At 40.8% G+C, this 14,663-nt stretch overlaps 1 protein-coding gene across 1 annotated transcript in view; it reads left to right on the top strand.

Moving 5' to 3' along the window:
- Positions 1-14,663, top strand: part of LOC118420222 (prolyl 4-hydroxylase subunit alpha-1-like) — a 28,090-nt gene that overhangs the window by 8,097 nt on the left and 5,330 nt on the right. Inside the window, exons 9-11 of the mRNA XM_035826940.1 lie at positions 632-696; positions 1,187-1,292; positions 1,758-1,811. Coding sequence (XP_035682833.1) covers positions 632-696; positions 1,187-1,292; positions 1,758-1,811 — 225 coding nt within the window. The remainder of the gene's footprint in view (positions 1-631; positions 697-1,186; positions 1,293-1,757; positions 1,812-14,663) is intronic.

The raw sequence follows: 14,663 nt of genomic DNA on the forward strand, positions 1-14,663 counted from the left end.
GTGTGTGTGTATATGTGCGTGCGTGTGCGTGTGTGTCCGTGTGTGAGTGTATGTATGTGTGTGTGTGTATATGTGCGTGCGTGTGCGTGTGTGTATGTGCGTGTGTGTGCGTGCGTGTGCGTGTACGTGTGTGTGTTTGCGTGTGTATTTGTGTGTGTCCGTGTGTGTGTGTGTGTGTGTATGCGTGTGTGTGTATATGTGCGTGCGTGTGCGTGTGTGTGTGTGTGTTTTTTGTGTGTGTGTGTGTGTGTGTGTGCGTGTGTGTAAGGACAGAAGGACAGCATAGCTCAATAAGTTGCCAATGAATCTGTAGTATACATGTATTTGGATATTTGTCATATTTGTCATATTCTGGTCATTCATGCGGTGGTTATTTTTTTGTTATGATAGATAGCCGGTCTGACATCGTAACAATTGAGTGATTAAGCTTTGGGCTGTATGTGTATTGTAATATGACATAATTTGATCTTCAGTCTGATCCTAAACGAAGAGCCAAATACACGTTTTCATTAAATACAGTAGCTACTAATTTTGCTGTTGGGCCCTTCTATCAATTGTCTAAATAAAGATGCATAATCACACTTTTAAGATCTTGGTTTTGAATGTACTTCACAAGTGTTTTGTCTTGCAGATGTTTCGCTCCAGGATTGGAAACTCCTTTAGTGAAGTGGAGAGCCACATTCGAATCAGCCAACAGTACGTACTAGTTTTGTGTCTCTCTGTGGGTGGGGGCTTTTTCCACATTGAAAGTAATGATATATTAAACAACTGAATTTTTGACGACGCCTCAGGGGAGTCATCAAGTGGTATATATTGCATTCAGTCTGCAAAAATTCTAGGAATTGCACAGGCATTTTCCCAAGAATGCTAGTACTCCACAGTATGCTGGGTATGCAAGCCCCCCCCCCCCCTTAATCTGTTCCAGATGTATCTCTGGTATGCAATGGTTGAATGTAGGTCAGACCATTGTGCTGTACCGGGGATAGTACATTTCTGCTGGCTGTAGATTTATGTTACAGGTGGGCTAGTATATTGTGCCAGGGATAGTGCGACAGGGAAGTTCCAGTCTATTTCTGATTCGAGTTGTATTGTTATACCCTCAATCGTCGTCATGGCAATAATGCATTTTTATTGCCAGTCGTGTTAATTTTACAAAGAAACAAACATTCTCTTGTGCTATCTGCAGGGCGTGGCTACATGATAAGGATGACGAGGTTGTCTCGCGCGTGAGCAAACGGATCGGTCTCCTCACAGGTCTCAACACCACCCCCACATCTACAGAACTACTCCAGGTTAGGCCTACTCTCCACTAGACGGCAATCACTGAGCGATCGTACTGCGACCAAAATTTAGATTTGTGCGGCCCTTTATTTCATAGTTGGAATATGACGCAAAATGTAATAATGTGCTTCAGCAGACAACTAAACACATACATGTTGGCTCTTTACGAAATTTGTGAGCATTTATCTGTTGAATGTTTGGTCGCTCAGTGGTCACAACGAGGTCGCTGTCTCTTGTGGAAAAGGCGTGTATACCCTTTCCAGTAGAGGCTGCGACGGTGCTGCGACCACACAGTGACCAATGAATTTTTATTTCTTTTTTTTTGTGGTAGCATTAGACATAGTGGGACATCTTTAACAGTATATGAATGACCAATAAAGCGCATATTTTAAATTACAATGTAAATCATTATATGGAAATCATTCAACTTGTATCGTTATGAATCTATAAACAGGTCATTCTGTCGATTATAACAGGTGCTGAATTATGGACTAGGCGGACAGTACGAGCCTCATCATGACTACATGACCGTAAGTCTTTGAAACTTTGAAACTTTATTTTCCAATCAACTTTGCAGCCCTGACAACAAGGGCTGACTAGCATTGATTTTACATAAGACAGCACTACAATGATCATCATTACATGCACTTAGACAACAATTTGAGATAAAATCGGCATAGAGCAATTAATATAAAATTTTAAATCTATTTACATAAACATTTAGATCGATGCACAGGCAGCATTTTGGGCCAGAGTTCGCGGTATGAATGACATCTTGTGTCTGTTTGATTTACTAAGTGGTGTTTTCAGTTCTACACTGCGTCTCAGCTTGTAGCGAGTTTCCACAACAGGGGCCAGAAACTGTCTGCAAGGATGTGTCAGGTCCTTCATGATCCGTTGCAGCTCTCGTTGTGAAGCTTCCTGTCGTATACGTAGCACCAGGTCTGCCAGGTTGTCGATCTGCTTGGCGTTGTGGTACTGTCCGATTGTGGTCATCTTATTGTAGAAATTATTATCATGTATGGGACGTGCAATTTGTTTGTTTCACTTTTTTCCTTTGCTGGTGATATGTTTAGAAAGAGAACCTACTGTCAAAAGGCTTATAGGCATCACTGAAACAGATGTCACTAACGGCATGGTCATTTTTGTCGTAGGCCTTCGTACGATCCTTAATGTTGTAGAAGTTTCAAGCAGGCTGTGACAGATCAAGATTAAACCACAGGCAAGCATCTTACACACAAGACATACACAACTATCCAAAGAATACTCTCCTCAGTTTGCGATCGCGTGACAATCGTAAGATGAACGTGATCTGGTTCTTAGTTAATACTGTCCTGTATTGACGTAGGTGTGGCAGCACGTAGAGGTAGATCAATTCCACGTTTGTCTTTATACAACAACATGATAATATGTAAAAATGACTATCGACCGTTCCTCATAAGCCACCCCTCACCCCCAATGCCGCTATAACATGTTCACTCGGTCGAACGTCTGGTCTACGTCAGGTCCGGTTTATCCGGTACGTTCCAACAAAAGAACCGGTTTCTACCAAAACATCATACTGGTATCCACGTGCCACCCCCTAAGTTGGACAGTTACCAACGTCATACTATATTTTGCAAAACAAAATTACACATTTTTCGTCATCTTTGGGCATATGTGAGACATAAGAATGTTTAATTCGTTGTCTACTACGTGCGTGTGTGGATGTATGTTATAGGGATACCACTGGCTCACGGTCATGTCCCACACATCCAAGATGGCGACGTTCAAATCTCCCAGAATGCTCCTCATTTCCTGGTTTAATTGGTCCGCCAGCCAGTCAGACATCTGAACGACTTCCCTGTAGTGACGATGGTTCCGTGTGTTGCACGTCTTGACGATCACCGTGGTTTTAGGATACTTCTTGTGAAGTTGTTCTATTGCGGACCTTAGTTCGTAAATACGAGAGGTGTAAACGTGGGTAGGTTCGGCTGTGAAGTGTGAACACAGGCTCAGTACAAGCACCACATTCTCACCGCCGATCATCTTCTTGATGTCGTTAGAAACACCAGCGTCACTCAAGTTTTCAAACTTCCACCAAACAGACGCTTGAATAGGGACAGTATGGAACTTGAATGTGGCCTGAATATTGCTGCTGTAGTTAGTGTAGGTTCTAAAAAATAGGTCCCCATGCCCTAGATGTATTGTTTTTAGTTGTCCAAGTCGTTCAATCCATTGCCGGCAAGTAGAGTCACCTCTAAAATACATTGTTTGGTTAGCCAAACATTTTGTGATATCCCGCGGACTGAATTGTCGAACTTTACAGGACAACGAGTGCCATGTGCCACGGAGCCAGAAACCTTGAGGTTCGATATGCTGCAAACGAGGGTGGCAAAACGGCATTGATTGCATCGCAGTCGCGTTTTCTGTTGGAATATTAACATAAAATGGTCAACGTTAACGTTAAGTAGATTAAAGGTGTATATTGCAATGTGTCTATTGTTTAAATATAGAAGTATGGTATGTTCTGAAAAACGAAAATTATTTCTAACTTACAAGATATGTAGGTTGATGAAGAAGTCGATAGTGCTAATTACTTGCTTAATTGTATCATCCATGAGACAAGACAGAACTATAGATATCGCAATGGCTCAAAGTATTTCATAGAGGCTTGAGATATCCGAATATTTGCTAATTGTGTAAAAAAAGTATTCATGTATAGATGAGAATTAGTGAATATTACAAACCACAATAAAGGGGAAACATTCTTTTAACAGAAGCAATGTAACACCCCTACACAGAAGTTTTAGGAAATAATAACTTGAGCGTATTAAATCTACTAAAGATTTGCTGGAGGTTACCCTCCAGTCACAGAGTAACTCACCGTAACTATACAAGACGTCAATTGGTCCTTCCGTGTCAGTAGGTAAATCCATCCGAAAGAAGGGCCTGTGGAGATCCGTAAATCATACACTATTAGAACAAAACATGAATGCTCTGTTTTCCATAGTTTTCCTGTCTTGTATTCGCTAACGATAGGGTATGTCACCCCAAAAGGGGTGGTCTAACCTCGACGATACGTCAACTGATGATAATCATGATAAATATTCTACTATACTATTATATGTGCCAGTACGATAGGCATTCCTATCTCTCTCTCTCTCTCTTTCTCTCTCTCCCTTTTTCTCTCTCTAACTCTCTCTCTCTCTCTCTCTCTCTCTCTCTTTCTCTTTCTCTCTCTCTCTGCTGAATTCAGGCGCTGTCACAAACATAGAGATCTGTAAATACATTGCGTTGCGGACCATGCATGCACAATGTGAACCTGTCAGAACTAAGAAATATGATACATGATAACCAAGGAGACGGCGGAATATCACTTGTTTGAACAAAAAAAATATGGTTATTCCGTGTCACTGAATTTTAAACCTGTTGGAACTTATATAAATCATACCGTTCGAAAAGCTGACGCTCTGCGAAGGTCATAAGTTGATCCACAGTGTCCGAAGAGGATAAACACTTTGTGATGCTGTCACAGGATGTTGCATTTGGTTTTGCGCAAAACCAAGTTCGGCTTGTGTTTATCACTGAGAAGTCGCACTGACTTGACAAATCGAGAGATCGGCTTGCAAGGGCAGTGCATTTCGCCCTAACGTCTTGTGGTTTATGTAAAAACACACAAGACCAAGTTCTCTTGTTGGGAACCTCTCTGAGTTCCCTCAGAAGTTGTACTGCTTCACTGGGGTGGACGAGTTGTACTTCTGGCGTCACCTTCCCCGGGAAACTGAGAAGAAAGCTAACGGTGTACAGACCATTCCCGTGGTCTTGCACCCTACCCGTTGTACTGGCGGATTGATCTTTGTCTCGTAAAACTGCTCTAATGTAGTCACCGCCATACGCCTTTCGTTGTTTGTTGCCATCCCTTGCTATGACCTCAAGAACAAGAGTGTCCCCGACGTGATATGTTAATTTTGAGTTGATGGTTTTCACAGAGGTGTACTTCGGATTGGTGACCCAGTCTAGGTTGATGCTCCTATTCGAAGAGCGCCATGTTCCTGGTGACGTCACAGTGATGACCTGTCAAGAAGACGCAATGTCATTCATCAATAGTTATAAAATCGATCCAACGTTGTTGCTTGTGTAGCCTTCCTTGTAATGATTCTTAAAGTTAGGACCAATTTCGTTTTTACGCTATGGGGACTGGCCTTTTTTGGCATTCCTTGGCCTATAGGGGGGGGGGGGGGGGGGCGGGGGGTCTCATTCGCCCCTCCTCGTAATTTTGGGTAATTTGGGATAATTGGGTATCCGCCATCTTGGATTATTAACCTTAAATGTCCTTAAAATACATCTGTTTTAACATATAACACAAATATCCCATGAAAACGGATTCAAAATAATCAAATGTTTTTGTAAGAAAGCCGTTTTTGTAATAAAATCCGAGGGAAAATAAGATAGTTTTACTTTTAATCGTGATATTTTCGGCCATCTTGAATGTTAACCAATTACGTCATCACATTAGCATAATTTTTGAATATATAATTATAAATGGCACACTAAGATATGCTACAGATTAAAGATATATAAAAACAATTTTAGTGCAGCAATAACATCTTAAAATCCCGTTGTTTAAACCCAAGTTATTGATTTTTGTAAAATATGCCTTAAAAAAACCGTTGACATGTCAACAAGTAAAATCATGAACTTATTCTATTTTGTGTAAACTGACATTGCCAACAATATCTTTTTAAAAGTCTCCAAGTTTAGTTGTCCTAGCATAAGCTGTTTGGAAGCTATACGCCGTAAAAGTTGGCGCAGGCACTTTTAGCACCCCCGCCCAACCCCCACCCAACCCCCACCCAACCCCCACCCCAATCTGGATTGGGTTAAAAAATGGCGTTCAAAGCTGGATCCTTTGGCTAATGACACAGCTGTATCTCGTATACATGTGGAATAATTTGATATTCCTTTTAATGTAAAGTTTCGGAGTTAACTTTCACACAAATAAGAATCTGAATGTTACATAAACAAACGAATACAAGATGAATGTAACAAATGTTTTAAAGAAATCCGATGAAAATGTGCATCATTATTTTTTATATTTCAGCCATACATAGTATGGTGAAATATATTGTATTCGTAATGTTTCTTTCTTTCTTTCTTTCTTTCTTTCTCCTGTCAAATCTTCAAAGTGATTCATCTCCGCCGTTCCTGGACCGAATGACCTCAAATTCGGCACAGGGGTAGAGTGGGCCAATACCTTGATGCTTTTTTCCCATTTTTTTCATATCTGCCTCTAAAATGATTTTATTGAGATTTTTCGGTCAATTTTAGACCAAAACTGTATATTTTGGCCCCTGTACCCTGGTATTACAACCAAATGAGCTGAAATTTGACAGAGATGTGCCTTGATAATGCCCCCATATAAATTCGATAACACTTTTGGTGTACAGTACAACGAAATGCTTATTTTTGCGATTTTTTGACCAATTTTTGACCAAAAAAGGACACTTTTGGCCCCTGTACCCTGGCATTACAACCAAATGAGCTGAAATTTGACAGAGATGTGCCTTGATAATGCCCCCATATAAATTCAATAACACTTTTGATGTACAGTACAACAAAATGCTTATTTTTGCGATTTTTTTACCAATTTTTGACCAAAAAAGGACACTTTTGGCTCCTGTACCTTGGTATTGCAACCGAATGAGCTGAAATTTGACACAAATGTGCCTTGATAATCCCTTCATATAAATTCAATAACACTTTTGGTGTACAGTGCAGCAAAATGCTTATTTTTGCGATTTTTGGCCAATTTTTGACCAAAAAAGGACACTTTTGGCTCCTGTACCCTGGTATTACAATTAAATGACCTTAAATTTGGTATAGATAGGCATTAGATACTTGGTAACAAGATTCAAGTAAAATTTTTGACATAAACAACTTTAAAATGATTAATTTTGGCACTTTTCTGAGGGGAAATTTGTTTTCTTTTGGCCACCTGACGTGACCTTCCGTGACCCCGCACAGAGCCACACCTGTGCGCGTCAGCCGGAGAGTTAATTGAATCAAAGACCTAGCCAATCAGCGAAGAGGAGGCCAAAGGCTAATTAATATTCATAAGCGGGGCCTCATGATCTCGTATATAGCAGTGTTCCCGCCAGGGGGAGCGAAGCCCGCCTAAGGCTCTCGCATTTTAGACTATTCAGAAGGCTTTATATTGTATCAGTTCTTAGGGGCATATCTATGATAATCGCAGCAGTCACTTAACTTCTCTTCAGGAGTTTAGCGTAACACTATTTCAGGTCAAACCGTCAAAGGCAACTAAAAACAAACTTTAACGTTACTGAGTTCAACAGTACTTATAACTTGTTATCCGAAGTTGAAACGCTAGCGATGGTATTTTCGCTGCGCTGTTAGCTCCGTGCGACTGTTGTTGACGGTCTTATAACGGTATATTTTGCACCCCTGTACCCTGGTATGAGTAACATTTGGTATAGATAGGCATAAGATCGTTGGTAAAATGATCCAAGTGAAATTTTTGGCATAAAGTAATGTAAAAGGCTTAATTACAGCACTTTTTTTAGGGGAAATTGGTTTTCTTTCGTTCTCCATGCCATGACCTTTCGGACGTTCACCCCACAGAGCCGACATCTGCACCTGCGTCTAGCCGGCAGGAAGAGTTAATTCAATTAATGGTTCAGCTAATCAGCGAAGAGGAAAGCCAAGGCTAATTAATATTCATAAGCGGGACCACACATTACGTTAACTTGAAGACTCAGGCCGTACAGACTTCTCGCCAGGATTTTTTCAAATCGTCGGACAGGGGTCCGGGGGCCTCCGAATGTCCCTGGCGGGGTCCAGGGGCAGGGCCACTGTGGGGGGGACCCAGGTGGGCGAAGCCCTCCCGGAAGCTCTTGCATTTTAGACTATTGAGAAGGCTTCTTTTATCAGTTTTTTTAGGGCCATATCTACGATAATCGTAGCAGTCACTTACTTCTCTTCAGCAGTTTGACTTTAAAATATTTCGGGTCAAAGCTTCAAAGACAACTAAAACCTCATAAACAACAAACTTTACTTAGCTCAACAGTATACAAAAATATTGTACGGGTTGCCATCCTTAGTTGAAGCGCTTATTTATAGCGCTAGTATCTTCGCTGCGCCGTTAGCCGCCGTGTGACTTTTGTTGACGGTCTGATATCCCTACGTCGCCGCCTCGCTGATATATATAACGTTATTCCCACGGACATGTTTCAAGAAAAATACCCAGCAAAAAACGCTGTTCTGCGTCAAATTCTATTCAATGAAACATGTGGGACTCAGTGTTACAGTCTAAATATTTTGTAGAAGCACCGCTGTAGGAAAGAAGGTCCAAGCAATGTAAAACATCACGTAGCATGAAGTTCGCTGTCAACTGGCACACAGCACATGACTGTTTGAAACTCTAAGTCTAATCAACAGCCGTGTTTGATTGATAGCCGGCGGTCCTTTGATGAAGTCGGCGAAAGGTGCGTTAGTTAGAAAATCTGCGTTTAGTTTTGATACGTAATTATTAGTTAGACAGTGGCGAGAATGATTATTTTCTCATCAATATTTCTCTTCAGAATTATTTGAACTTAATTGTACATCTAAACAATTGGCTTACCTGTGCAATGTTTATATGATTAATGTCTATAATGATCAGTGTACTGAAATCATGTGTAACGTATGGCTCCTAGTCAATAGATCAGCATTTTCTCTATAGTGACCACCTGTCTATAGTGGCCACATTTCTATCACTGGACTGGAACTTGCGAAAACTGCTGTATTTTCTCCAGAGCAAATGTATGTGTTCCTAGTGCTGTTGTTGTTTGACATAAACTTTGAACATTTAAATTGTAAGTAACTTTAAACTGCCAGAGTTTCAGCCCAATAAAACACTCTCAGCGCCAGGGTATGAACAGACTGACCAGACAGACGAAAATAAATCCTCGAACAAGGTTCAATCGTATCTTCCGGGTCTGGCAGGAAGTTGTTAAACTAAAATAAGAATAGGCTCGATGGCTGATTGCATACAAAGTAAAACAGTTTAACAGTTTTACAGCTTGAAGAAAACAAACGCTCCTACAGTACCTGCACCTGCTTGATAATTATTAAATCGTATGCCCTACTTGAATAAAAAAAGTTCACTGCAATAATAAATGTACCCACATCACAAGGAGCTTATACTTTTTAAACTTACACCTAGTTATCGTACTGAAAATTGTTAATGACATTACATGAAGTCATTCAACAATTTTCAGTCATGATGAAAATTTTCTGAATGGAAGGTGTGATTATTGTCATTTTCTGAAAAATAGAAGCAAGCTCTGTTTTTACCTGGAATCAATTCACAATACCAGTCCACTTTGGGGGATAATGTACTGTTAAGAGGATGTTCCATTTTTGCGCAGGGGTGATTTGGAACAGTCCAATGTTGCGTGGGAAGGGGTATGGCTGAAATATGCTGTATTTGCTCTTAAGCAAATGTCGGCCTTTCTAGTTTTACCTTTGCCTTTGGTTTTATTGCAGAGAAATGCAAGTAACGAGAGTTGAAGTCCCATCTTGATATGCCTACCTGTGAATTTAAGAGCAACAAAACAAAAATGTCAAGTTTGCAACCAGAGTTCCAAACCTCATACATTCAATGATTGCAGTAATCTGTCCTTTTTGCTGATTTTTGTTTACTTTTTATCTTAGAAAGAATAAGAGGAAACCATTAATTGGAATAATCCATGTACTTGCTTAATGTGTATCATTGGCCTCGAATATTAAATTTTACTCTTTGATGTTTACATGGCATGCTTATTTGTTTAAATGCACCAACCATTAAACTAGTCAGCATCGTTGTTCCTGTCGCTAGAATAATACACACTTCCAGAGCACGTTTCAGCACCTTCCACCATGTCAACTTCGTCATTGTCACACCGGAATTGCCCCTGTAGTTAGAATAATGAAAATTCCGCCCCAGGGGCATCGCCAAAAAGTGCTATTAAGAGTCGAAAACACAAAGCAAGGTCTGTTTGACAATGCAATATATGTTTAAACAGTGTAGGGTCTTGTGGCGACTGGGTGTTTGGGTTTAAATCCATTGATGTGCCAGTCACCTTCTTCCCTAATTGGGCCTTCACTATGAAACCGAATTAGCAGGAATCAAGCAGAACCAACCATAATGAAGTATTTGTAAAATTCGTGCCACATTCGGGTTGGAATTCCAAATGGACCTTATATCCCCTTCACGCAAGAAGGAATAAGCCAAAATACCGTCAGAATAACTATTCTTTGTATATTCCTGGGTATTTCTAGACATTCTCACTTCATTCCAGATATTCTTTTGGCCACATTCCGGCAGGATTCGAAGTTGCTTGCCGTTTTGGTTATCCAACGAATAAGAGAAGAATGGTTTGAATAATGTTGAAATGCCGTAAAATGCGGTTATACTGTAGTTATTGGAATAGTTAGAATACACTGAGAATACACTTTGAATGCCATTCGACATTTTTACACATTTTTCGAGCGCCAAAAGAACGGGCACAAACATCTTGAATGCAGTAAGAATGTCTAAAATACACTACAAATTCGCAGGAATAGAAAAGAATGTTCATTCTGACAACATTCCGCCTCATTCTTGCTCTCTTGCCAAGGGGCCTTTTGTTGTGTGTTGTGACAACCCAACCCGCCATTCAAGTGTATGAAATGGTGGGACCCAACGGGAGTCAGAGAGAGGGAACAGTTGGACAGGGAGTCTGTCAGGAAATGTTGTGAGGCCAGGACGTGAATAAAAGGTGGAAAAGGATGAAACGTGCTGAATTATTACTTAAAAACGGACCTTCTAACATTGGCGTTGTCGGCAAGAAAGGCACTAGCAACGACCATCTTCACGTCGCTTAGGACAAACTATTGCTTTGTTTTGAGGCAACTTCGACGAACATATCTCTGCAATGATCAGCAAAGCATCGCGCAGACTACATTATTTGCGGTTGTTGACGAAGCAAGGTACCAGTGTGACGGACCTTATACAGATATACCTGACACTTGTACGTCCAGTACTTGAGTATGGCCATGTAATACTGGTCGGGTGCAGCAAAGAGCAGGAACTGGCCATTGAGAGGGTACAGCGTCGGGCCCTGTGCATCATCTCCCACGTACGGAGGAAGACGCAGCGTGCCCGACTTGCCCACCTTGAAAGCGTGACGGGAGGAGGCAGCGGTACAGCTGTTCGAAAGCATGCTCAGAGAAGACCACCCCCTGCATGACTTGGTTCCATCTACAAGAACAGGGGCCACGGGACTCACGCTTAGAAACTGTAGGACAATCAGTTTACCGAAAGCCCGCACTAAGAGGCTCGGCAAGTCCTTCCTCCATAGCGCCATCCGTCTATACAACAAGTAACACACAGTAGTGCCATCAACATGTGTGCTAGCCATTACCTGTACTGCTTGTAACTTGGTGCCGTTTTCCAATAAGCTGATTTTAATCTATTATGTATATTATGCACATGTTAACCTGAATCTACAAGTCGTTGTTCGTATATGCAGCTATTGTTATTATGTGTTTTGTGTGGCTATGGTAAACCCCCATGTGTGTAATAAGGTCAAAATTCTGGTAAATGTGCGTTTGCACGCAAAAACCTTAATAAATAAAACATTGACATTGACATTGATATCTAGAATAAAATGGAATATTATTCCTAAAATAGATGTAACACATGGAGAACGTTAAAGAACCTACTTTTCGGTGATAGGATAAAAACCTTCAGTTGTTTGACCGCATCCTTTCCAATTACATACAATTGATGTCACAGTGTGATGTATACAGGTTATTATTAGAGCCTGACTTTAGCCGCGCCCTTTGTAATCTCCTCGCAATTGGATCAAATGGCTGCGAATAGTCTAAGTTAAGCCCCCTTCACAAAAGAGAAAGAATGAGCCGGAATGCCGTCAGAGTGAATTTTTTTCTTATTTCTGACAATTCCTGCAAATGGCTACTCGCAATGTGTTCCATAAATTCTCACTGCATTGCAGCTATTTGTGCTTGTTCTTTAGGCTGGCCCGAAAGTTTTTCGACAATAATTCACTGTTAAGTGTTATTGGTATATTATTCGTGAAGCGGTATCGGTCGTTTTAATTCAACGTTATTCGTTATTTGCTATCATGAATTCGGCGCTAAGCGTTACCAAGAAATTATTCGTAACCTGTCATACCCACGAAATCAAACGCTCTTGAAAATACAGGAAATGGCATTTCAAAGAATCCAAATTTCAAAATGTCTACTGGTTTTCTCCTCCGGTCAAAACTCAACTACGACGTACTTCAGTCAACTACATTGCGGTTTAACAAGGCACGACGTACCAGACAGTTCACACTAACTGGCTCCAATACGACTCAACTTACCCGATTACTTCGTAGCTGTCTGAATTGCGAATAAGGATCTAACTTTCACAGTGCATCGTTTATATGATATATGATATATATAGAATGCAACACGGTGTATTCCGTATCACCCTCGGTCCCAGCCTGACCGCGGGAAGGTTGATCCTACCCGCGGGAGGGCTGGGACCGAGGGTGATGCAGAATACACGGTGTTGTATTTACCTCCATGAAATGTCATGGCGGTTACATTTTGAAAGCGCTTGCCTGTCTGTCTGTGTACAAGATAACTCATGAACGGCTGGATTGGTTTCATACTTGCTGTGTTAGTGGGGTGTGATGAAAGCTGGAAATGGTTAGATTTTGGTCCCCCTAGCGGCTTTCCTTGGCACTTCAGCGCAAATTCCGGTTTTGCTATCAGGTGCTCTGAACAAGCTATGGCCACGAATTTTGAGTATTAGATAGCTCTTGTGCTCAGGAATAAGTGACTAAGTTTGGGCTCCCTAGCGACTAGTTGTAGGATAGCAGGAGCATTTTTGTCAAAAACTTCTGAAGCGGATAACTCAAGAAGGGAACAGCGCATTTTCATGATTTTTCGTATGTAGGTATCTCAGACAATAAAAAATTGTAAAAATTAAAATATCAATTATGCAAGAAAGAAGCACATTTGCATAATTAATGAGAATAATCTATCATAGCAGTTTTTTCAATGTATCTCTTGTCCCAAACATGATAAAATTTTGAAATTCTAGTGGTAGATAGCTTTCAGCGTCATGACAAAGTGGGGCAAGTTATAGTTCCCTAACCTTCATTTTTGGAACTGCAGGGGCATTTTTGTCAATACATTGCAAAGGGAATAACTGCAGAAAGGAATGACGGATTGACATCATTTTAGGCATGCAGTACAAGCACAGGACAAAGCGTAAACAAACGGGGCTGTATCCAGGCAGTGACGCGTTAATACGTCATAATTAAGGTCGTTAGACAGCATATACTGTAAATGCAGAGACTTTCGCGGTGGTTTAATGTTCGCAGTTTTCGCGGTAGCCGCTTCATTGCGAACGTAAAACCACCGCGAACATTTTTCCATGGCCGTTAAAGACTACAGTACATGGTGCTGTCGCGAACGTAAAACCACCGCGAAATTAAATCCCCTCGAGCTTAAATGCATTTACAGTAGATTAGAACGGACGCATAACCAAAATGGATCTTACCATCAAATTATTGAAAATTCTGTGCATGGAGCTAACAGTTATGTAAACACGTTGGCAGACTAGCATTTTGTGCATACGAGGTATTTTTGCTTAGTAATACGTTCATAAAAGCTTCCACTAAAAACAGGGCACACATCTGTCACCATATATACAATGTCCGAAGACCTCCCTTTTTAATATGGGAAGCGTTACCTTATCATATATTGACACTCTTAATTTACTCTTTAGACATTTACTCTCAAATCAATAACCTAAAATATCGATTTTTAATTTTTACGAGAACTTATACTAATGGCAAAATCTGTGTTGACATATGTCACAGAGCGCAAAACATGAAGTTACATGCATTGACGTTTATCAATAACAACTGCCAGAAAATATTTCTATCATCTTACAGTGGAATCATGTGATAAAATTCTGTTGGGACGTATATGGCTCCAAACCTAGAGATCCTGGGGAATCCTATTAAGCTACTGATTTTTTTGCCCTGGAAAAAAGCAGATTACACGACTTTCCACAGCACAATAAACGGTATTTCAGATGCTTAAACTATGCTTAACGCTGACGTATTTTCCTTCATTACTGGTCTATACAACCCTTATACGAGTACGTAAAGATTAGTGTTTCTTGGTCCTTACGTAGGCGCGGATAGATCCGATCCCCCCAGATGTAGAAATGAGTACCTGACTTTGGAGACTTCGACTCCCCGGCACACCGTGCCAAAGACACCGTATACGTATATTAGACTCCCTTGCAGTCTTCGGACGGAGCCGTGTTTTTTTTTTTGTGGGGGGGGGGGGTGGTT

Source organism: Branchiostoma floridae, chromosome 7 (assembly GCF_000003815.2).
Source record: "Branchiostoma floridae strain S238N-H82 chromosome 7, Bfl_VNyyK, whole genome shotgun sequence".
NCBI lineage: Eukaryota > Metazoa > Chordata > Leptocardii > Amphioxiformes > Branchiostomatidae > Branchiostoma > Branchiostoma floridae.